At 40.3% G+C, this 25,790-nt stretch overlaps 1 protein-coding gene across 22 annotated transcripts in view; it reads right to left on the reverse strand.

Annotated features, from left to right (window-relative positions):
* The window catches only part of NRXN1 (neurexin 1), a 726,568-nt gene extending 703,383 nt beyond the window's left edge, over positions 1 to 23,185 (reverse strand). For 20 of the 22 annotated variants that reach the window (XM_064446475.1, XM_064446474.1, XM_064446472.1 and 17 more), the window contains exons 1-2: positions 22,843 to 22,931; positions 17,629 to 19,132 (exon numbers count right to left, since the gene is read on the reverse strand). In XM_064446475.1, the coding sequence (XP_064302545.1) occupies positions 17,629 to 18,367 (739 nt within the window). In that variant the 5' untranslated portion in view covers positions 18,368 to 19,132; positions 22,843 to 22,931. Of the gene's footprint in view, positions 1 to 17,628; positions 19,133 to 22,832; positions 22,932 to 23,076 lie in introns of those variants that run through there. The other 2 variants (XM_064446453.1, XM_064446454.1) reach the window with 2 other exon arrangements.
* Between the last annotated feature and the right edge of the window lie 2,605 nt (positions 23,186 to 25,790).

Raw genomic sequence — 25,790 nt, forward strand, 5'->3', positions numbered from 1 at the left:
GAATTATTTCTGCATCAACTTTTTTATAAAGTTAGTAAAAGCAATGTATTTGGATATATTTTTCATGAACAAAAATAACTAACTTCCATGAAGGTAACAGCTCAAGCCATTTGAGGTAGAACCAAACTCCTTGATCCAAAAATTTCTGAAATCAGAAAGAATATTCCCTTGTTTTCAAAGGTTGCCCGGGGAGAATTATTCCACTGTTACATCACTGAAAATCAGATCTTCATTTCAATTCAAACATAGAGGAACAAATTCATCTTATGCTTGTAGGATAATTCCTAGTAGCAGAAGAACCAAAAGGCTAGAAACTTACTTAGAAAAATGCTTTGCTCCTCTATACTAACTAATCAGTCTACATTGTTCAGAATAACCTTTACATAACCAGGTAGCAATGAAGATCACTGTTTTCCCCTTTACACACTTTCCTAAGTACAAAGCTTTACATTCTATGACTTTTTGTAAACACTTTCTGCCAGAAAGCTCCAAAATCCTTCATACAATACCATCAGCAAGTACTATTAGAGTGCAGCACACCTAGAGAAAATTATTTTTATTAGCTGACATTTATCCCAAGAAAATACAATCTTACATGTATTTTATTAGGTTTTCAGTTAATTTCTGAAAAGCATCTTTGCTTTTGCTTGCAAAATTAAGAATCTTTTGATGGTACATTTGTTAGGGACCCCTTTATAAATAAACACTGTTTTACTGAAGGATATATTAATCTTGTTAACAGATCTTTTTGCCATGTTATGCTATGAGAAATAAACCACAAACCAGGCCCAAACAGGTTATCCTAAAGAAGAACATATATTTATAAATAATATGTATGAGTACATCAGGAACTTGGTTGCTCTTAAAGCAATCTGAAATACCCTAAATTACAAAAATTTACTGATTACTTTTGCTCCAATGTTTATAACTCAACTACAGCTCAGTATTGTGTATAATATGTAACATCTGAAACCATAAGATCCAATTCTCTTGTAGTAGGTAGTGGTAGGAATATAGCAAAATGCACTCTGAAGTCTCAGACATTACTAAACAAAACAAATAAGGAATGGTAAGAAGACAGTGAGTATTATTAACCTTATTTTATGGATGAAAAACTGTGAGGCAGATTAAATACTTGAGATATATAAAGAACTTGTAATAGAATTGTGAAAATAGCAATTCCAAATCCCATTTACAGTACTTAATTACTTCTTAGTCCTTCATCTCTCCTTTTTTCCATTTTATGCTTCCAGATGTCTGCCATTCATCTGATGTAATAATTTATGAAGGATCTAGTTTTAAAAGAAGAAATAATAAATGGATCCAAAGCTAAAAAAGGGTTGTTTCAGAATAAGTTTTTCTTAACTGTAGTAAATTCTGCAAAAAGCAAAACCCAACTGCAAATCCCAAGAACCAAAGATCACTATCACAAATAAAAAGATTTTCTGAAGGAATTCAACTTTTCAGAGGAGAACTTGCATCTGGTCATATATTAAGTATTATACAGTTCTTACAAAGAAAAACTACAGTAAGAACATCCTGAAGTAAGAAGTGTAGGATGAGACTCATGGTGAAATTGCTGCACACTCTTCTTTAGAGGTGGTAGGAAATACACACTACATTCAGTAACTAATAATTTTTTTAAATTTGGCTGACCATGATAAACTACTATAATATCTAATAACATTTCAGATATTTTTGTCACATTCTTTTCCTGATATCATTTATTTGGTTACCAAAGATTTGTTTGAACATTATTGCCAGCCTCCTATTTTATCAAGAGTTTTCCAGGCTACCTTTTGCATAAGGTCAGAGAAAACACCAAGTCATATTGAAACTTAGCTGAAATACTTTAAAAAAAAACCCCAAACATTCAGGAATCTGTTTTGAATTGCAGCTAAAAGGAAAGAACTCTCAAAAATATTTTTGACAGCTATGAAAATTTCAGCACTGAGTGTTTTTCCAAGATTTGATTTCAAAGTGATGCTACTGACTCACAGAAAATGGACGTCCAATTCTTACAAACTGAGCTGAAAAACTTCATTAGTTTTATTAAGATATAGTACAGCCTATAGTATAGGCTTATTCAGAGACAAATTTTACCTTATGTTTGAAAAGAGACTCCTTTAAAACAGAAAATATTTTCCAAATCATTGAAAGTTTTCCTAATAATTTCCAATAAAATTCTTAAATAATTTTTCTGGCCAGAACATTGATAATCAGTCATGCTTGCAGGAACCAATCACAGCTATATAGAGAAATTCAAAGACATGTAGCAAGAGTCAGATGTCCTCTTCTCTTGTACCTGAGCAGGCAAAGACCTTAGCTCCCTTATGCTACTGCATGCTTGCTATCAGAAAACTCCTTTCTATTTGCCCCTTCAGATCAACTGGCGTAACTGCCTGAGGAACTGCTCCATCCAGGTTGTCTGGATTTAACTAAGTTTTCCTAAGAAAATTATTTCTCTTTATCCAAACCACTGTTGGAGGAGAAGCTTGAGCAGGATTCCCCAGGTACGTGTGTGGGGGCAGATCTGAGAGAGGAGTAACCTTAGGTGCAGTGGCTATATACTGTTTCACTTAGAGCAGTCAGCTTTGCCTGCTGTTTTACAGGTGAATAAAAATTCCTGACATAAAATAATAATTGCATCAATTTTTAAAATACTGAAAACTACCTATTTTTTTAATCTGACCAATATAAATCCCAGAGACAGCAGATTAACAATTGAAAAATAAACATGCCTCTGGTTAAGAAGTATTGCCTTTAAAAAAAACTTCTATTTTTTTAACTTAGGAGTCTTTATAAAGTTACGTGGGACAAGTTATTTTCTAGAATTTTATTAAATTGAGAAGACATTTTAGCCAGTTTATGAAATGCATGAATGTTGTAAATAATCACAGCAACTGATATTTTGAGAAGCCTGGTAACTGTAGGTAGTAGATTAAATGATGGTCAAAGTATCAATACATTTAATTTTTGTTGATATCCTACGGTCCCATTAGGCAAGTAAACTTTTGCTTCAAAAAGAAAAAAATAATGCAGAGGAGTACTGCTAAGCTAGGGACATATTTTAAATGACGGTAAGATCAGAGTGCATTAAATTATACTCCCTTCACTGCTTAGCTAGAAACAGCCCTTAGGGTTGTTACATAGGACTGGGATTTCTGACTGGTACTATTTCCCTGTAGAATTTAAGCTTTCCTAAATAAATAACACTGCAATTGTTTTATAGAAAATGCAACAAAGACGTGTTGAAAAACACGTACACTGATCTTGAACAAAATTCATATGCATACAGATATCTGAATTTAAACTCATTATTATTCATAAAGACTGTATTTCTAAAGATGAGTCTAATAAGATGACATAATAGGCACAACATTTATAATACGTAAAAACATGAATATTTGTCTCTAACAACTTACAAATACTTTATTTGATTGTCCATGATACTGTAGTTTAGCTTGTTCCTGATTATGCTTCAACCATGACTTTCAATTCTTTTTTTTGGACTATCAAACTTTCATCTTTTAAAAACTTTTCTATTCATTCTAACACACATAGTCGCATTTAAATCAATAGGAGTAATAACATTTAATATTCCTGAAAATGTCACTAAGTGATTAAATACCACAGGGTAACTTACAGAATAATCACATGCTTTTAAGTGGTCATATTGTATTATGAAAATAAGCAAAGCATGGTTATCTGCAGCATATTTTTATATACAATAATTTATATTGGGGATCAAGGGCATAAAGTTATTCATACACATAATCCAACCAAATACAGTGGGATCATCTGTGAATTAAGTGATCATAAAGAAATTTACTGGGAAGCTGACTGTGACTTTACTCTGACTTCACCTTATCATGTCCTAAAAGCTTTTTATTTGTATCCTGTTTAGTCAAAATAGCTCAGAGTGTAACACAATGGATATAATATAAAACATAGAAAGAAAAAGGGAAAATAACTTTTCATTAATATTCATAATTTTTTAATACATGAGGAAAGAAAGAGCAGATAAATCTGTAAGTAGAGAAAGTAATAACCTCTAAGTAAGGAGAAAAACAAAAAAGGTGTGTTCAAAGTTCCTGGGACTTCACTAATTGTGGCTCTTATAAAGACAGAAGTATCTCAAAAATATTGGCTGGCCAAGTCAAAGATTAACACTGCATTTCTGGCTTTGTGTACAGAACATACTATTATGGCTGTACTTTTCCTTCATATAAAACTTTTACAAGAAGAGTTTAGGACATATTTTTAGGTAAAGTATTTTAATGGCAACACTGAACAAGCAGATATACAAATACAATATATTTTATTTTAAAAACTCAATTAATATTTTGGAAAAATTATTCTGATATGTACTGAAACAATTGTGCCTAAGCTTTATTTTATTTTGCTTTCTTTCTTTCATTATAAGACACACTTACTACAAAGAAATATCAGTTATAGTACTTAAAGAAAATGAGAGTGAGCCAGTATAGTAAGGAAGTCTTCTGTTTTTTCAGTCACAAAAAAATATATTTGATTTAGACACACACAAAAAAACCCAACAGATCAGCTGAAAACCTGACATTTATGTTAGCAGTAGTATCTCCCCAAAGGAACTCTAAGTAAGTTTCATTTCTATTGTGGTTCCTTTTGACTTTAGTCTTATTTTAAAGCAGAAATATAATAGCCATTTGGGCAGGAATAACTTCACTCTCAGAGTTAAGCCTTTTTGTCAATCCTTTGAAAACCCACCAGAATCTGTTCAAGTTGCAAACATTCTCAAAAAATATGTTTGTACTGCATTAGTGGAGATGTCTTGGATTTTGTCAGGAAACTCCTGAAGGATTGTTTGGACTGTGGTTGCATACTTTAACTTCAGCCTCAGCAGGTCTTCTCTGTCATCGGAAACCCTGTAGCCTGTGCTAGGTCTAACTACACAGTTTTGGAGCAGGGAAAGTGTCCATCCCTCAGCAACTTCCCTGCTGGGAATGGGCCCTGTGGAAAGGGTGCTTCCCGATTAAAGTGCAGAAAACACCACGGCTGGGGCTGGGATGTCTGACTGGGAGGAGAGTTTTCAAAACATATTTAAAAAATTATACAACCTGACTCTCCTACTACCTGAAAAGAATGTTCTTTAGGTTGCAAAGTCAAAAACAGCAGCTCTGAGACATAAGGCTTTTTACGTAACTTAGATCCATCCACTTTATTAATATATATTATGATATAACCTTTAACTATGCAGTTTAATGCAGTGTCTCCAGAGCCTCCATAACTTGTTCTGTACACAGAAGAGGTCTATTCTTAGCAATAAGGAATGACAAATAAACAAAGTAATAAACAAAATAAAAAACAAAGTAATAAACAAAGCTGTTGTGTGAACGAGCAGTGCCCTTGCCCCTGCAATGCAAAAGCCCTTGCTAAAAAGGAGCCAGGTGTACTGGTCCTGTACAGGGAGAGGCGGAAGCTGCCTTGAAGAAATACATTCTATCCCTTTCTTCCCTAAAAACTCCACGTGATTTTAGTCAGGTTTTTAAAGCCAGGTTTTTTTCTGGGTGGTCACTCCTTACGCTGTTCAGGACGTTTGCATCTTCAGGGAGCATGCCTTGCTAGATATCTCCGGATATGCAATGCTGATCACTCAGAGCTGTAATCTGAAGTCAGTGCAAGCTGTACTTTGAAATTGTAGCAGATGCTTAGAGTATGTAGTGTTATATGTGAAGTACTCAGAAAAACTTCAGACTGTGCACTCAGTTCGGTGAATGTTTTTACCTGCAGTCTCTCTTGCCTCAGTTCTCTACAACTGGGATAACAGCATCTGTCATCTTACATGGGCATTGTGTAATTTTTAACATTTGTGCAGCAGCTCAGACATTGTAGTTACAAAAATCTTAGAAGAGCCTAGGGAAAAATTAATAATTTCTCTTCAGAGCTGGTCTGAATATGAGTGATAAAGCTCAGGGCTACACACTGAACAGCAAAGAGAAAACAAAATATTGAAGAAGTTATTCAAACTATGCACTGAAAGAGACAGATGGCTCAAGGAAAAGGTTGTATATGATCACATAATTAAAGACCGCTTCATAATGGATACCCAGAAACAGATAAAATTACAATTGTATAGTATCTTTTGCCCTGGCAGGTCGTAGCTTGTAAATGCTTTGTTTTATAAACTTAATAATATTCTCAGAGCATAGATTTTGAGTGCAGTATCTTTATACATGTTAGACTGATACCAATGATTTAGACTGAAGCATTAGATTAGATTAGATTAGAAGAAGCAAACTAGCTGTATGAAGCTATGCTTTAAAAACCTGTGCACTAAATGGGTTTCTAAGAAAAACAAAAGGATTGTGAAGATTGATTCAAACATGAAGACGAAAAAAATACATGACTGTCTATTTTCAAAAAGCAAGCATTTTAATACAGGGTAGGTCATCTCAGTAATGAGGGTGGGAGGTGGGATTAAAATATGAAATTTTTATACCCATTAATTCATAATTTTAGAAAAGAAAGTTGCATTGACAGTTCTTATTATACCTCTGCAAACATAGAAAATTTGAAGTAATTATTGTTACCATGTATGTGTGAGAAACAAGCAAGCAAAGCTTCTCACCAGTAATTTTTATGCACAGAAATATTTTGCCAGCACCTGAATGACAAAGGAAGCTTCTATAAAGATCACAAAGTAATATTACATAGTAGTGGGCAAGGTTAAGCCTCTTTATTTCTTGAGGTTTTGGAGTGTTTTAGTATTGATACACCTGAAAGATTTTTTTTTCTAACCAGAGAACCTGATTCTGATCTTACTCTTATTTTACAATGGCTTAATGTGTTAGCTTCAAAAGAGGTTGATCCTGATTTACACACACATGAAGGGAGTACCATGATAAATTATTTTACTCCATCAATTGACTGAGAGATCCTACTGAATGTGACAAACCTACAAAAGCAAAATATTTTAGAAATATTGTCTATAAAAATATATATGATTTCTAAAGACATTTTTCTCTTCCAGTTCTATTAGTTAATTAATTGCTGTAGTACCTCTTTCTGTATTCTCTAATGATCAAAAGCTCTATTTAAGTCACTGAGAGCTTATAATGGGCAAGAACCAAGTTTCCAAGACATAATTATGGACTATTTTTCAAATTTCTGAAGAAGAAGCTAATGTAAAGTCGAATAACATCAAAAGCTGTACTCGGGTCACCTTATATATCTCGGCTGCCCTAGGAATAATGCACCCATAGTAAAGTCCAATATCAAAATAACTTAATATTACTAAGTTCTCAGAGGCATACTTTTGAGTTATGTATGTATCACAATAGATACAGCATCACTAACTGCCTTTTGTTATTTTTTCATGAAATATGAATAAAATGGAGGCAAGCCCCACACAAACACGAACAACAAAAGATGAAAGCCACCACTCATTGAAGGTAACTTTGATTCTGAATTCCTGTGGTGCCATCAACTTAGACTGCTATTTTGCCACTTCTAAAAGATATGTTTCTGGTATTTTAATAGGGAAGAAATTGGAAGGAAATTTTATTCACTTGCATTACTATGCATGCTTCTGTGGTTTAAGATTTACAAAATCCACCAGCATGACTCAAGTATCACAATGGGTAATATGTGACTGAATAGCAGAGATTTGTTTAATCAGTCCCTTTTACAAACTTGAATGATGTAGGTATTTATGATGTGCAAGAAAGACCCTACTTGTTTAAAGTTTCCAATGATATTTAAAGCAAGAGAATGGGAACCAGCTGATAAGAGAATAGATAAAACCTCGGAATGTTAACAATTTTTCAAATATTAAAAATGTGGTTGCCAGTGGATTTGCAAGAACATCACGTAAAATATTCTATTATATTAACTTTTTTCTGTCATTGTAACTTTCTTCGTTACAAAAATCTGAGTAAGAAACAGTGTGGAAATATTTTTCTCATAACTTTGAACCTGAGGTATGGTTTGCTTAAATTTTGAGTTTCAAAATTTGTAATGTGGAACACAAATATAAAAACTGTGCCATACTGCTTAAGTGCACAACTTATTATAATGCCAGACTCAGTTGTTTAACTGCCATGGAGTTAAAAACTGCTGTGTTTAACTCAGTTCAAGACTGTGTAATTAACTTTCATCCTAGCTGCTTCTCCAAATACTTTGGACAAAGAACAGCGACAAAGAAACCCAAAATTCCTGGAAACTACTACAACTGATACAGTGTTCATGGAAAACTAATGGAGTTTTGGGTCAATAAGGAAATATATTCAAATAATATTTTCTTCATGGTGAATTAGTGGGAAAATGCTGATATTTTCCTTGTAACACTTAAGTCAGGAATGTTTTAAGAATATGAAATCTGTATTCAGAATTCTTCAGTAAGTGTTTAACTAAACAAGACAAATATTTTGTTTCATGTTGAATAACAGTCCACAATTTATCTCTGAAAAAAACTGTATGTTCTAAAAAATACCAAATAAATGTGTTCTTTGCAATGTAATAATATTACAGATTTTTTTTCTCTTCAGTAAGTATCACAGAAAACAAACTTCACAGAGAATCAGGTCCTGGGAAGTTCAGCAACATTCATCTGAGAAGGATATAGCAGGAGGGCATTAATCAGTTCTTAGAAAATCTATTTACAAATCTTTCTTATGTCACCCCAGGATAGTCTTAAAAATTAAGTGACATACAGCTACTGGTTTATAACTTCCATTTTCACCTGTCTCTCATCTAATGAGGGAAAATGGGAAGAAAGCAAAACTCAAAATAAGCAAAATTAGTAATCTCTCTGTCAGCACTAACATTCCTTGAAGCTTCCTGAAGAAATTCCACTGCTTATCTAGGGGATGATGTCATGCAAAGCATCTGTCCACCCCATTATAGATAGATACACACCTGAAATTCATTGGGCTTAGATATAGCGGTGTGTGTCTGGGAAGGAGATGATGATCTCACTAGCCTCTCCACCTCTTGTTCCTGGACCTTCCAGGTTAAGAGTCTGATTTCACAAGTGTAAAATGTAAAAATGATTTTACAAATATAAAATGTAAGCCTGTTGCTGCATAACAATCAGCAGAATCCACACATTTTTACATCACTTTTATCACTCCTGCATGATTCAGAATCAGGAAAGATAATGTCTTTCCTAAGAGGGCTGTAGAGGATTTTTTTTTTTAAGTAGCATTAGGGCCCAATTCTCACATTTTATTAATAATGAATATTATCTCTGCATCACAAGACTGTAATTCAACCTAAAGCTATTCATCATGGTTGTCCCTTAGACACCCATTGTACAAATGCTGATGTGTGTGTGAACATTTCTGTTGTCACCTTTGGGAGCAAAGGAGTGTCAGGATAAGCTTCTAAAGAAAATTACAATGTTGAGATATAGATCTTCACCCCCTGTCTATTCACTAATTCTGTGATTTTCTGTACAATTCTTAAAAAGAAAGTACATATAATTTATAATATATACATGTAATCTTTCCCAAGGAGTCCTTTCTTAATGGAAATACCTCCTTTGACAAAAGTGTCATTTTTTCAAATCTTCTGTTAAAGCTAAAAAGCATAGGAGGGAAAGAAGATCAACATGAAGGTCATTCTGTTTCAGAAATTAAGATGTAATTCTGAAACTTTGGAACTGTGACATACATCTCCAATTGCACAGTGTAATGTCAGTGACCTCCGTAATGGCTGTACGTGTTCTCTTAATTACAAAGAGACATCGCTGTGGGAAGAATCAGTCTAGTTTCTCTGCCTTTAAGCAACGTGAAGCCTTTCTTTGGACAAAATCACCAAAAAGTCAAACTATTTCATTTCAAGACCTTGTACATTGTGCCACAGACTAAAAGCAATCTGCAACTCTCACACCTACATAGCTTTGTTGGTACATAACACTTACATAAGCAAAATATACTGGTTCACATATTGTAGTGGCAGCAACTGCAAAAGTTGTTCTGTTGAACGCACCTCCTGCTTTCTTGTTAAAAAAAGATTTTTCCACTAATTGCAGAGTCCCTTAAATTTAAAACAAAATTAGTCATATAACTTTATTCTTACAGCATGATTCATAATCATGTATTATATTAATAAATAATAATGATGATGATGATGGTGGTGGCAATAAACATACGAATCTATGAAGAGTCTTTTCTCTATAGATATTCCCAGATGAATACTACAGTCAAAATCAGCAGGTTATTTAATTTGCCCTAGATCTTCTCTGTTTTCATATTCCCACTTGAATAATAAGTTCAGAATCAGCAGGTTATTAGGTTTGCCCTAATTCTAAACCTGAGTCAACGGGACTTCAAATTTATTCCAATGAAAAATGAAAACAGAACCCATTTTTTTCAGCTATCTATGAGACGCCAAATTTGCTGCTTATTACGACCTAGCTAAATACTTCCAGATTCATCAACAACTCCATAGAGATTAAAAAAAATATAAAATCTTATCATACAGTCCTGTTCTTACAGAAAGTTGCCAGCATACCTGTCTTATTTCTTTACAAGTTCAAATAAGTCATGACTGAGGCCACACCCCACTTTCACCCCCAAATTTGTCATTGAAAACAGAAGAGAATGAAACTTTTCAAAAATTACATGATCATTGACTGGGACCCAGAGTTCTCCACTATCCTCAGACATTACATCTTACAACCTTTTATGGTAATAAGGATGACTATTGCTCAGGTGTTTTAACATTGCAAAGGATGGGAACTGTTACAATCATGAGAAAAGCTGAATTGTCAAGGGAAAAGTGGTTGGCAGCTGAGAAGCTACATCATTTCCAATGTCTAGTCAGAATAATGGAAAGCATGTAATGGCAGACCAGTCATGCACAAGGGAAAACACATTATTCTGAACACTCAGCTATGGATATATAAGCAGTAGGAATGGTGGCAACTTCAAAGCCAGCTGATGAGTTCTGTAGGCTAAAGAAGTTGCACTACAGTAAGGGGAGCTTCAAGTCTTGACTTCCTCTGCTAGAAGCCTAATAGAAGTTCTGGTCTTTCAAGTGCCTGACAGACAGGCAGAAAATCCTGCCAAAAGTCTTGCATGGTGTGTCACTAGTTTAACTTTACAGATGGAGAAACCAAACTGGAGAAGTGGTGTGAACGGGCTAGGGTCAATGAGAAAGCAATGTCATATCAAAATCACGTGCTTTTTCCTACTTCATTCATTAGTTACTATGCATATTCTGTGCATTGAAGTGCTCATTGGTTCTACTGAGTACACCAAGATCCAAGAGAATGACTAGACATTAGCATGAACCCACTACACACAACTACTTCTTAGTTGGATACCATACCCACAGCACAAAATGAGAAAGTGCCATTTCAGAATGTGCACATCTGTGTGGGAAAAACCTAAATTATTTTGTAAAAGACTGAAATATCGTAAAAGATTGAAATACTGTAAAAGACTGAAATAAAGGCATCAAAGTTATTATGTACCCTGACTTTCCTAGTGATTTCTATATATAACAGCACAGTTACAGTTATGTTTGTCACGTTCTACCAAATCATTCCCTGAAAGAAGTATACTTTGGTCTTTACAATTTACTCCTCAGCTACAACATAGTACACAAAACCTTGGAATGCCCTTCGCTATTCTGTAAAATCACATGTTTATGAAGGAATACAATTTTCAACTGCAGGGCAATAAACTAGACAAAGTATTTTTCCAGAAGCTGGTATGCTTTCTTGTTTTCTGAAATTAACACTAAGCTTTCTGAAAGAAAAAACATTGTATTCATTACAACAGGGGATGGATGAATCTTTTTTTTTTAAATTACCCGCCAATTTTGATATGTTTATTAAAAGAAGCAAAAATCCTTAAAGCTGCATATGTTAATCTTAGCATAAACATAAAGCTATTTCTATCAGGAACTGGTTTTACTTGCCAGTCTGTTTCCGCATTCCCATCCATCAGCTCAGTAATGATGATGGGATAAAATTATATGTTCTGTAATCCAAATGTTTTGCCACAACTCCTTGGCCAGCATCTACTGTTAAAAGTCTCCTAGGGAGCCAACCTGCAGCTGAGAAAAAAGATCAAGTGCATGTGGTCCAAAACGCCTGTAAGCCATGAAACATAATTACATTAAAATATAGAGAATTTTATTATATAATTTTGAAATTAATATGACCAATCTGACACAAGGTCCTATGCTGCTAGATGTAAATTCTTCTAGCATATTAGCATTCTATATTTTGCAATATAGACTTAAAATTAACATGGACCCTGCATCTCAGCTAGGCACAAAGGGAGGCAACAACCTCACTATATAAAATATTATTGATTTGGGGTACTAAGACGGATGTTATATGCGTAAGTGGTCTTTTGGAATTATTTCAATATCAGCATTTTGAAAAGATTAGCAATATTCAGCAAGTAGCCTTCTTTGAAGATAATATAAAACAGACTGCCAATTTCTAAATACCAGTGAATCCTTGCAAACAAAATAAAATATCAAATTGCATTAGGAAAATGATGCAAAATTCTGTTTTAAAATGACATAAGGATTCTGTTTACATATGACTGAATATGAAGGGTACAGATTTAACACAGTTTTGAAAGACTTTGGTGTTATTTGACTCTCTGCCCTCAAGATTCTACCCTGACAAAGTCACTGTTTAAAAATATTAAATAAAATTAAAATATTTATTGTTAAATTATTCAAATAATCTGTAAATACAACAGAACCTTAGTGTAATCTCTAGTGGATTTCTAGCCCTCCTCCTAAATGAACATCACCCCAGTGGCCACTGGCACTGACAAGGAATTCAGCATGCAGAAGAAATAGGGATCATGTAATGGAGATGTGTATTGATGATAAAGATTCTGAGATGTAAATCAAAAGGAAAGTTTTGCTCAAAGTATTTACTACCTCAAAGTATACCTAGCTAACTATTCGAGAAGGATGAAGACCAGGGTGGCTACTCTGTTAAGAATGACTATAGGCAATGAGTTCAACCGCACCACTTTGCACTCAAACACATATCTTGCAAAAGATAATTAATGCTAAAATATGTTTATATGGTTTATTCAAGGCATAAGAGAATTGAATGTAGTAAAATATGAAGTTTTTCAAAAAGATATAAATATTGGATGACTTTTTAAAAAGTTAACATAAGAAGCAAATATGCACAACAAAGATTGATGTAATACATTCAGAACCCAAACAAACAAATCTAAATGTTGGCTAGGCTGAGACATCTGGAATTTGCTTCCTTAAAAAAATCACTTTCACAGTTCAAACCATAGCTGGCATCACCTTCTGAATATCTGACAAGGAAGAATATCTCTTACAGTGAACAGCTGCATGAACAGTCCTCATTTTTCCCACGAAACAGAAACTCAGTAGAACAGTTAAACCATGTTCTAAACAGGAATACTTTGGTTTCACAGAGAAATTGTCTCTATAACATGCTAATACTGAGGCAAGTAGGCCAGCTATATCTTCAAAAGATAAATTATCCTGTATGCAATTTTTTCAGGCAGTAACAGATGTAGAAAAGCAGGTGGTCATGGAGTGACAAGAAGCTGGGGCCAGTGAGAAACTTCTCCCATGTCAAAGGGTGTTATGTGTTTTTTATTTCCTCGTTCAGAGGTATCTGCCTGTTTTCTAAGACAGGCTACTGGACAGTGTTGCTTTTATATAAATGAGGATGAAAGGAAAATTATGTATATATTTTTTGTCTAAAGCCAGACGGGCACTATTTTATAAATTTAATATTTCAAACAGGGTTTGGTTTTTTGTTGTTCTGAAATCTTAACATAAGGAGCAAAACAAGAAGAGGAATATGGAGGCTCACTGATATGAATCATGTATCTTCCCTACTTTCTAGTGCCCTGACTTAATTCACTAAAAATTTGATTTTAAAGATCAGTGTTCTTAATGAACAGCTTTTTGGTATCATAGAATCAAGCCATACCATTTTGATTCATTTTAAGGAATAATATAATTTTCACTGACTAGAAGACTGCGATGTATGTCAGAAATTTATCCGAAAATTGATACGGCAATCGGGGTTTATTTTAATGCTAGTCATTCCTAACAAAATTTATCATAATTTTGTGTATTTTTCCTTCTACTGAGTCACTATTATTACATGAAATAATATTCCCTTGCCTGTTTCAGTACTAAAGAGATATTTTATTTTCTCTTTTAGAAGGCTCTTTTACTGTCTTTACTCATAAGCACACAGCATACTCATAATCAACAACAGAACTGCTACAGATCATATTTTTCTTTGCTGTAGACTGCACACCCTTGATTCTCAAGGTACCTCCAGTCTTGGAGAGGTCTTCCTACCCTGAAGAGGATTTAGATCCTATTTGAAAAAAGAGCACAGCTGAATGCGATAAATCTGATTTTTCCTAACTTACACTGTTTTTACACTGATGTAGTTCAGACAACATAAATGAAGCTACTCCTGATTTAGACAGGTACAAGGACAGCTAAGCCTACTGGGAATAATTTATATTACTATCAGTTTTCCAAAGCAAACAAATTTGGATAACGTCATTCTTACAAGAAAGTTTTACTTCATGAAAAATTAACGAGATTTTCAAAGACAAAAATCTGGAAAAAAAAAAAAACAACCAGATTTTTTCCTGAAATTTACTTAAGCACTATCAAAAATTGTATCCCAAGTCCTGAAACTTTGACTCTAAATCAATGATTTCTAGCCTCTCAAATGTGCAAGTCAGGATAGAAAATTTTGGAAAGGGTTTCTTTGTTGCTGTTGTTATTGATTTCTGACGTCTTCATTATGCTGTGGGATGCTCTGCTTTACGAGAACGCAGAGATGGAGAAGCACACAAGCCAAAAAAAGAATTATAAAAAAAATCCAAGGAAAATAGAATTTAATGACCATCTTTCACCTTTAAAGAAACGGTATTAACTAGGGCATGTAGCTGCAATTTCAGATAAAAATGGAAAGTTGGGGATTTTTTCCATCTAAACCATTTTTAGTCAAAAAGTAGGACAAGACAAAGAGTGAAATCTCAGGAACCCCTAGATCACTGCAGTCTGAAATGATCCTGCATCCTTCAGCAACAGCAACCTCTTAATAAGCTCTGTGGGAAATTTACACACATTCTAGGAACAAAAGATCAAAACTCAATAGCATAACTTCTATGTTGGCTATAAAGAACTAAATAGCAGCAGCCAGGGTTACTTCCTTGGCAGATGTAATTGTTTTACTTGTCCTTCTGCCTTTTCTATTTCTTAGAATATTGAATAATTTATAAAATATTTCAATATTTTTGGTAGCACGTATGGGTAGCTACTGATTCCTTCATCAAAACCTGACTGAAGCGAATTTCACTTACTATCTTTTCTCAGTCAAGATATAAACTGTAAGACTAGTTCCATTTATATTACTGTCAGTGGAAAAGTTGCCTCCTGTTTCAAATGAAATCAGAATCTGAATACTTTATGATCCTTTGCTGAGAGAGTATGCTAAAATTGTCAGTCTTGCTAATATTTTATAAGGCTTCTTAGTGGTCAAGGGACACGTGAGGGGAACCTTGATCCCACTGAGGTTAATTGTAAAACCACCAGTATTTGCATGAAGCCAGCATTTTACCCTAAATTTGGGGGATTCTGAATATTATTTTGAGTGGCGGCTTCTTATAAGCTTTATACAGTTTAAGATATATAAACATACATCTGTGTTTCAATCTAAACATTTAAAAGTTCTTTTAAAATACCTATTGATCTTACTATTATGTAAAGATAAGATTTTCCTGACTGATATTACATCCCATTATATGAACTTTTTCACACAAGTATTACATGTTCAAAATAACTTCAAATAAATAAACTACATTTTAATGTAAAGGGTATATAAATGTATAATAATACATAAATACATAAAGGTTGGACTAGATGATCCCTGAGGTCCCTTCCAACCTGTGATTCTGTGATTCTTTGATAAATGACTATTGTTGCTTTAACCAAGCTGCTACACCTCCTAATTATCTTTTTTTGGTTTATAATAGGGCCTAACTCAAAGATGCTAAGACAAATCAATATTTTACATAAACCTATATATTATGTAGTACCACATATTAAAAATTTACATCCAAATACTAATTCCATTGATACGATCTTACCTAATGTATAAGATATTTTATTTTACAGTTTCTGGGACTGTGTGCTATTGAAAATACAAATGTCTTATTTTCTGAAACTATCATTTGTTCTTCACTTATTAAAAATTATTTTTAAATGTTAATAGCATTTTGATTTTGTAACAAATGGCAGATGAGAGATAAACAGCTGATAAATAAACTGGATGCAGAATGACTGTAGCATTTTGAGTATTGACACTAAGGAGAGAAGGTGTTACATAATAAAGCATCGTCACAAATGCTGTTTTCTTTCTTGTAATGAGTGAAATCTGTTAGAAATTATAAAGGTAAATTATTCAGCCATAAATGTCATGCAGCCGCTCAGTGAAGATCTTCATTTGGCCTTGATAATATCTTATTTATATTTACCTTTTATATTTTAAACTTAGGTCTTTGCTCTCCAATTTTGACATGAAAATTGTATTTTCCTTTGATACATTTGCACTTATTTCACTCGTATACCTTTACGTCCTGTTCTAGGTACACAAGATATGTATCCTCTATGCTCAAGAAGCTGCAAGCAATGGTACATTAACTAGCAAAATAATAATAAAAATAATAATTTAAAAAGTCCTACATGCATCTGCAAAATAAATGTTCACACTCCTTCCATTCGCCAAAAACAACGGGCACTGAATATGAATCATATTTTACCCAGTGATTTATTTGTAGATGGGATTCAGGAAACTGCTATTTTTCTAAGTTCCCTCTTCCTTTGTAAAACTATTCAGTAATTTTGTGGTCTTGGAGTATGTACTTCCCCCTTGCCCTTTTGTATTTTCCCTGGCATGGTGAATTGCTAAATACATTGCAAAGCAGTACTGTTTGCATTCATGTAAAAACATAATCCTCCATTTAATCCCCCTATTCCCCAGCAACAATTTAAGGAATTCACAAATAAATCACTGATTTTATTTCAATGACATAGCAGAGGCAAATATCAATACAAAGTGGATTCTGAGCCTCCCCTACCCTACAAAAGTACACCCAGGCTGTCTTCGCACTCAATCCAGTAAAATTCTCCCCACCATTGCTTTCCTCGCTCCCAAAATTAATTGCCACCAGCTGCTTGTGACAAGCGTGCCCATCCCTTCCCTCAACTCTGGCCGAGCATGATGCCGGCCATTCCCTCCCTTCCAGGTGATGCCTGGCACCTAGGACCCACCTTTGCTTTGCCCAGGACAACCCCAAATCACACTCCGCCTGTGGAAGACGCCTGAATAACCTCCTCCTCCTCCTCTTGCCCAGCCTCCCAGAGAACAGAAGAGTGATGGCACCATGGTCGGCCACAGAGACACATGGAGAACAGGGAGGGGAAGGCTGGGAAGAGGGGAGCTGGGAACGCAGCAGGGAGGGAAGGGGAGGGAGGGAGATCCACTCATACAGATGAAACTCCATGCAGGCCTGGCCTCCTACCGGTTCCCTCCACGGAGCAAAGGGGAGGGGGGTGGTGAGCCGAGCTGAAATGGCACCTTACCTTCACTGCAGTCCTTCCCCCGAAAGCCCGTTTGGGAGCAGTCGCAGACAGCCTGGTCGTTGAGCACCGAGCAGACGCCTCCGTTGAGGCAGACGTCCTCCCTGGCGCACAGGCGGCTCTGCTCATCGTCCAGCCGCACCTCCTGGCTCTCCACTGGCGACGCCTGTGTGTAGTTGACCCGGACGTCCGTTATCCAGCCCTTGAAGGGCTCCCGGTCCTTGACAGAGGAGAGTGTCAGCTTTAGCGTTGCTGACCGCAGCTCTGGCGGGAGCCCCCCTAGGAAGAGGCCGCTGAAGACAGTCATGTCCCGCCGCTTGGACTTCACCTCCACCCACTTAGCCTCAGCCCGGTCGATGATCAGTGTTGTATTCTTGAAGTGACGGCGGATAACGACGGCATGCCAGAGGTTGTCGTTGACCGCCGTGTCGGAGAGCAGGGTGGCGGGCTCGGCACAGAAGATGGAGAAGCTGAGCTGCAGCCGCCCACCCTGGGTGAGGATGAGCTCCAGGAAATCACAGAAGCCCTCGTCGTCAAAGTAGAGCACCAGCCCGCTGGAGCTGCGTGTCTTCATGTTGAAGCTCATTTCACTCTCGCAGCAGGCGTTCCACTTAGGGAAGCGGGTCCACTGGCCCTCTGCCCCCGGGAACTCCAGCCCACTGCCCAGCTCGGCCCAGCAGCCCAGCAGCAGGGCCAGCCAGAGCAGCAAGCAGCCCCCACGCCGCACCAGCGCCGCCCCCATCCTGCGCGGCCTGGGGCGGGCGAGAGGGGCGGCAGGGCCGGCGGGGGGCGGCGCTGGGGCCCCGGAGGCAGACAGGGTAAAATCTTGCCCGGCACCGGCCACACTGGGATGTTTGGGTGTGCTCACCCCCGCCCTGGGCACGGGGGTTGCTGCGGGGGTCTCCCCAGGGCGAGGGGCTGGGGGTGCCCCGCGGGATGGGGTCGGGCACAGGGAGGGGCTGGGGGCCACCGAAGGGGATCTGCGGTGGCGGGAAGGCACTGTTGAGTCTCTTCACAGATTGACCAGGCTTCCCAAAACGTGTCCAGGGGCAGGTGAGTCAGCAGAAATTTTCCCCAAAGCCAACATTACCAAACCGGGAGAAAAACCAAGATCGGTGTGCAAAACCTTCCTCCAAGTGGATCCACCAGCTCGGCAAGACTGTAGCAATATCCCAGCGCATGCGCGTCTCTTTTTACATCCTCTCCGCCAGCTGTAGTTTCCCAGGAAGCCAATTACGGATCCCAGCGCTGCCTCCCTAGGACGGATCCTCTTGTCAGATCATGGACTGTCTGCCATGGTGCTAGAGCAGCGTCAGCAGACGACAGGACTCATCGCTCATGGTTTCCTGAGCTGCCTCAATCCCAATGGGGTTGAAACCCAGAAGCTGTCAAACAGCTGAGTGGCTACTTGACATGCAAAGGCTGACAGCTCCTCTTCTGTTTGCTTGCAAAAGGCCAAGGCTAAGATCCAGGGGGGTGATTTTCCTCTATTGTTTTTGTTTCTAATCTGCAAGGAATTGAAACAGAATAATAAGAAAAGATGACTAATAACATGTTAAATCATAAAGTTGATCAATAGTGGACGCTTGTGATTAATTTTTCATTTAAACTGCTATTCGACACTAGGAAAATGAACTGCTGATGTAATTTTGGAGTTACTGAGAAATCATAATAACTTGCAGCACTAAACCTAAATCTTAATGTGCATTCTTATACTAGATTACATTTTTATGGTATAATCTATACGTAAACTACTTACCTTTCCAAAACTTTCAAATATTTTAGTAGCACATTTTATTACTACAAGGACGATGTTAAAAAGAAAAGGAGGTGTTTATTCTACAATTTGTTGTACTGTAATTTATTTATGAAAATACCAGCACCTGTGAAGCTATAGGGTCCTAGTAATGCAGACGATGCTACAAAACCCAGTTCTAGTTCTTTCCAATACAGCTCAAAAACATAAAGTAGACTGAGCTCCCAGCAGGAACTGACAGCCTTCGCTGTACATGGCACACCTACTGGTTTATTTTCATGGGGTGAGGAAGAATTGCAATGGTTTCTTAGAAGGCTTTTTGAAAATTTCAAACTGCATTTTTCTCTGCCACCTGGTTTCTTTCACTGCTGATATTCTGTTATGGCAGGGAAAATCCAATTCAAGCCAGTTCTGATGTTGACATTATTCACAATGCAGATCAGCTAATCCCAGGTGTTAGTCTTCTGAAATGGGTTGCAGTATTTTATGTATGTTTACTCAGCTGCCCTTATTTAAGAGGACAAATCCTCATTTTAAAAATAATATATATGCCACAGTTCACTTTCTTCCTCTGAAGAGGTCTCTGCATTCAAAGCATTTCAACAGAGAGGCTCCCCTCTCTGTTTTTCTCCCCCAAGCTGCTATATCTTTTCTGGAAGGTGTGTATTAGCAGATGTCTCCTGATGGAGGAGAGAATCTCCGACACCTCCCTCACCCACCGCTTCCCCTTCACCTCCCTCCCATTTCTCAGCCAGCAGCACTTAGCCAGGCACAATATCATGTCCGGAGCCGCTGCCAAGCCCTTTGCTGGGCTGCTGTGTGTGCGTGTCTGTGCGCGGGGAGAGGGGGCAGAGATGAGCCTGCCAGGGCAAAACCTGCTTTAAAACAGGCACACACCTCAGCTGCCTGCACCTGACACGTTCAGAGCTGCTAAAACACCTCCTACTCTCTCTTTATATTTAATTTCATTCCTCTAAATGTCAACACGTTTATTTTTATTATTTGTCACACGCGAGGTGGGCAAGAGCAGCAAAAGGAAGGCAAGGAGAACCCCCAAACTTAGCGGGCAGAGGCCAGCCGTGCCCAACCAGCGTCGGGCAGCAGAGAGCCCCCGGGTTCCCCCCCGCACACACACCCAGCGCCCGCCCTGCCCCCCCAGCAGGAGCCACCTCTCGCAATGCCGCTCCCAGCCGAGGGATTACCGACAGCTCCTCCGCAAAGCGCGGTGTCCGGGAGGGCTCGTGGCGGGAGCCCCCGGCCCAGCCCCGCTCCTCCGGACCCGGCAACCCCGCTCCGAAATAGCGCTTTTTTGGGGTACGGGGGTGGTTGCTGGCAGGGGCGACGCTCGCTTGCGGCACCGCGCCGAGCCGCGCCGCGCCGCCGCGCCGGCTTCAGCACCCGGAACAGCTCCGCCCTCCGCGGCCCGACGGGGCGGCGGCGGCCCGGTCCCCGCGCCCAGGGGTCCCGCCCCGCGGCCTCTGCACGCGTGGGGAGCTGGGCTCGAGTGGGAGCCCCCGTGCGCAGGAGTGGGAGCCCGTGTGGGTGCACCGAAGCGCGGGGAGGGGCGGTGCGGGGCTCCGCTGCGGCGTAGGGGAAGGGGGAAAGTGAGAGAGCGGATTTGGAGTGCGGGGGGAGGGGGGTGCTGGGTGGCGGTGTGAGACACGGCGAGAGAAAGGACTTGGAGGAGCGTGTGTGCGCGCAGGGGAGGGTCCGGGGTGCGTGGGTGAGGGCCGCGGGCGGGAGGGCTGCCCGTCACTGTGCAGGGAAAGGATGAGTGGGGAGGGGGCGCGGGGCGTGCGTGTACGTTCACGAGGGTTACCGGGGAGCTGGGGCTGGGCTGGTCACTGCGCTCCTCGGGAGAAGCGGTGGGGAGGGAGGAAACGCGGGAGGTGCCGCGGGGAGAAGGGGTGGATGGGGGCGCGGGGGCCGCGCTGAGGGGCGCAAGGTGCACGGGCGGGGGGAGGGGGGGCGGTAGTCCTTGCGCGGGAGCGCAGCGGGGGAAGGCGGGCAGGGTTCTGCCAGTGGCGAGGAGCGCCGCGGTGCGTGGGGCGCAGGGGCGGGAGGGTGCCAGGAGCCCGCGGAGGGTGCCTGGCGGGGGGAAGCCGGGCACGGACGCGCGTGTGAGTATGTGCGTGTGAGTGTGCGCGCCCGCCGTGCGTGCCAGAGCGATCCCTACAGGTGTCCGCGGAGAGCCGCCGCGCGGGGATCCCACCCCGAGAGCATCCCTGCTCGCTGCCTGCCGCCGGCTGCGGCGCCCGCCTTCCCCTCGCTCACACACACAGAGCAGCAGCAAGAGGGGAAAGAGAAAGAAAAAAGAGAGAGAAAAAAGGAAAATAAGAAAAATGAAAGAAAAAATGGGAAGGTTGAAAAAGAAAGCAGAAAGACCCAAGGAAAAAAATAATCCCCAACAATTGCTTATTTATTACTGCCGATATAATTCACACTCTGTCAATAAACAGCACAGTCTTGTCTAGTCATTTCCAAAGCAGAGGGACACTTTCATTCTCAGAAGGGGACAATTTATTAACATATATAACTCATATGGGCTCTTAAGTACCAGACATCCCCCCCAGAAATGTGTATATATGTACACACACGTACGTGGCGAGAAATATACACAAACCAACATAAACGCAGTTATTGCATTCGGTGCCTCACCGGTGAATTAATATGCTTCCCCCGCCCCTCCACAATCATTTTTTTTCTTCAGAAATTATGATTTAGTCACAGGTGCCCCGATTGAGCCTTTTCAAATTAGAAAAAGAGGGAGAGAGACACCCATAGGTCAATAATTCCTTAATAAATGCCAGGTCGGTTGGCATGCACAGTCCTTGGCAGAATCCTTATTGTATAAAATACACAGCTTTGTCTCTGGGTGCGGGGAAGACCAGAGAGTTCGCAAATTACCGGATGGAATAAAAGGATCTGAAAAACAACCTTGCTGCAGCCAAAGGGAGAAGCGCTCTAATTCAAAAGCGGACTTAACAGCATCATTAATCTTTTCCTTTCATTTCTACGTAATTTCTAGAATCAAATTCTTTCCTAAGCGGCTGGAATGATCGATTTTGCTACCCTCCCAGCCTGCAGATGTATTTATTTTAATATGCTTCTGATATAATTTCTACCCCTTCAAAAATGCATACCATCAGCAGGAACCCGAACAGTTTCAAACACATATCGAGGAAGCCGGGTGCCCTCTTTCTTCAGACTCACAATAGAAAATGTCCCAAATTACCAATGCACTTCGTGCACGAACCCCTCGCCTCTTGCAGACCGCCGCCGATAAATAACAATAATATAGCGATATTCATTCCCACCGCTGCCCCGGCTTCGCGTTTCCCCAAGGCGGCTCACGCCAGGGAAAACATGCAGCAGATTGATTTTATTCCTTAAGTCCCCCAGACCCCCCTCTCCCTTCCTCCTCCCCCCTTTGCAAGGGATAATAAATTACCGCATCCAACCTTTAACTTCTACCTCCGCTCCACCATCTCCTCTCCTCGCCATCTACCTCTCCACAACGCCGCACGCAAACCCACCAGCCTCTCGCGCCGCCTCCTCCTCCTCCTCCTCCTCCTCCTCCTCCTCCTCCTCCTCTTCCTCCTCCTCCTTCTCCTCCTCCGCCACCGGCTCCGCCGCGGCAAAGCGGGGCTCGTCCTCCGCGGCTCCGCTCTGCCCGCGCTGCGGGGCCGCCTTACCTGCGCGGGGTGCGGCGGGCCGGGGCCGGGGCGGCTGCCGGGGCTGCCTCTGCCGCTCGCCGACGGAGCGGGCGCTGCTGCGGGTGCGCGGCGGCGGCGGCGGCGGGCGGGGGCGGTGCCGCTGGGAGCGGGGGGGGGGCGGCGCCGCCGCGTGACGCCGCCGCGCCCGTCTGCCCGCCGGGGGCGGTGCCGCGCGCGCTGCAGCCCCCCGCCCCGCCCGGCCCCACCCCGCCCGGCCCCGCCCGGCCCCGCCCGGCCCCGCCCGGCCCCGCGGCTCTCCCCTACCCCGGGCCTCGCCGCCGCAGCGGGGCAGCGCTGGGCGGGGCCACCTCCGCCGCTGCCGGTGGGAGGCCGCGCCCGGAGAGACCGGGATGGGGAGGGGAGCCGCTGAGGGCAGCGCTGGGCCGGGGCGCAAACCCCGGCGCCTTGGGTGAGCGAGGCCGGGGGCTGCTGGGCGGGCACGTTGCTGCCGTCCGACGGATGGGGGGCTTGCTCGGAAGCCACATCTGCAGGGGATGAGAGATGGTGAAACACCGCAAGGGACTGTAGGCACCTCTACCAGCTCCCCAGCTAAACCTCTTCTTTGTTTGCATGGGGGTTTTGTTTTGATGTGGGTTTTTTGATTTAGTTTTGTTGTTGGTTGGTTGTTGGTTTGTTTTATTTTGTTTTTTAATGGTGTTGTTATTTTTTCCCTAGAACCAAAGCTTGCTGGATTCCAACCAGCCTGTGGGAAAACAGACATACAGACCTGTGACCAGAGCACGTCCAAGGACTAGATCTACAACCACAGAAGTGTTTGGGAATGCCTGGCTGCTTTCGGGTGTCGTGTTAAACCTTTCAGACTGTATGTTGCCTCCCAATGGTCGCAAATTATTAGAGAAATTGAAAGCTTCTTAAGATGATTTGTTTTAGCTGCATGGAAAGTATTTGATCGTGCCAAACATACTTACTTTTGTCTGTCAATTGGCCTAACTTTTTACTTAGTGGCCTACAGAAAGGTGATTAATTGATTGTAAGTGATTTGCATGTAGCCTTAGCCAAGGTCCTGGCATCTTTTGGAAATATAGTGATGTTTATCACACTAAGAGTCACAAGAGCACTCCAGCATTGGATATCCCAGAACTTTCTGAGAATGGTCTGTGCATCCATACTTTCTGCTGTCCAGGGTATGAACATAACAACGTAGTTTCAAACTGAAACTTCAGAAATAAGTGTTAAAAAACAAAAGTCCGTCTTCCCACCACAGTCCCAGAGAAGTTAGCCTTATGATTTTTTTTTAAATGAAACAGGCTTCCTCACAGATGACAAGTTTGATGAGGTAACCAAGCAACATGTTAAGTAATGAGAATAAAAGCTTGCTAGGTATGTAAGGTATCTTCAGTACTTACAGCATAATAAGACATCCCTTTTTTTCAGCCAGATGATATCCATATCCAGCTATAGTCAAATAAAGCGAGAATTTCTCTCAACAATTCTAGTAACTTGACCCGTGCAAACAGAGCAAGGAGCAAATATCTCTTCTGTGATGAAAAGTGTATAAATTGTAGGCTGCAATATGACAAGTGATACACATTTTCAAAGGAGCAAAATTGTAACCTGGTAGAAGCTAGTATTTAGTGTGTGTGTATACATGTAATGTAAAAAGTAGCGTTTTCTAACTGTGGCCTTATTTTTATTATACTTATGGTAAACACCTGGTAAAGGTTTTTATGCACTTTGATGGGAAGTGTCAAAGCCAAAGCCCAGTCCACACTGGATGTGCTGGCATGGTGGAGGTGCCAGCACATGTGGAGGATTCTTCCACCTTCAAACTGAGGGAGAGCTCACTTATTCCAGCAGTAGCCAGAGGATGTTCATGTTTCTCCAAATCTGTAGGAAGAAGCCTGCCACAGTGAGAAGAGGGTTGGGAAGAGCCTCCATAGAAATAAATCAATGAGACGTTAAGTGATCCAGAAAGATACAGGGAGATTTAGGGAGAATAAAATGTCTTTAATTTAATGATGGTTTTTGGTTGAGTTTTAGAATAAGGTATTACTTTTGTCATTCTCAGCCATTGTTGCAGCATATGGTGTCATAGTTGATTCATTCTGAAGCAGCACAAAAAAAAAGACAAGAAAAAAAAAAAGTGATTTCCAAACCTTCCCTCTTTGTAGGCCTTTCAGCTTGATAAATATATGGAATATCTTGTAAGAAGCTCATGGCCTTACAGAAACCTGACTTTCTTCTGCATAAATTAATGTTCTGTGTTATACCAAAGTATTTATAGATTTTGAAAAGTAAAGAGATAAAAGCAGCAATGATATTCTTGGAAACAAACCAATCATATTTTCTGTCAGAGGGAATGCACTACATTATCCAACTTGCAAGTCTGAGACCTTTTGGAGGGATGTATATTGTCAGAACAAAGTGCCTTTGAGTCATTAAAAAGTACATATGTGAAATTGTCCAACAGTTGTAATTTTAAATAAGAGATTTGTTGGCAAGATGAAGTGAATGCTGGAGCCATCTCAGAGGCACGCACATGCAATTGGCATGGCTGTCAAAGCTAATAAAAAAGGAAGTAACCAGTCAAAGAGGTACAGAAGAAATACAAATGATTCTGCTGAGAAAAAAAACACAATTAAAATCAAACTAAAGGTGCTTCCAGAGAGCACTGGTTATCTGTGCAGGTATGAGAAAGATATGGGAAGGGAGAAAGTTATTTCTGGGACAGA

The sequence above is a fragment of the Phalacrocorax carbo genome, chromosome 3 (genome assembly GCF_963921805.1).
Source record: "Phalacrocorax carbo chromosome 3, bPhaCar2.1, whole genome shotgun sequence".
Lineage (NCBI taxonomy): Eukaryota > Metazoa > Chordata > Aves > Suliformes > Phalacrocoracidae > Phalacrocorax > Phalacrocorax carbo.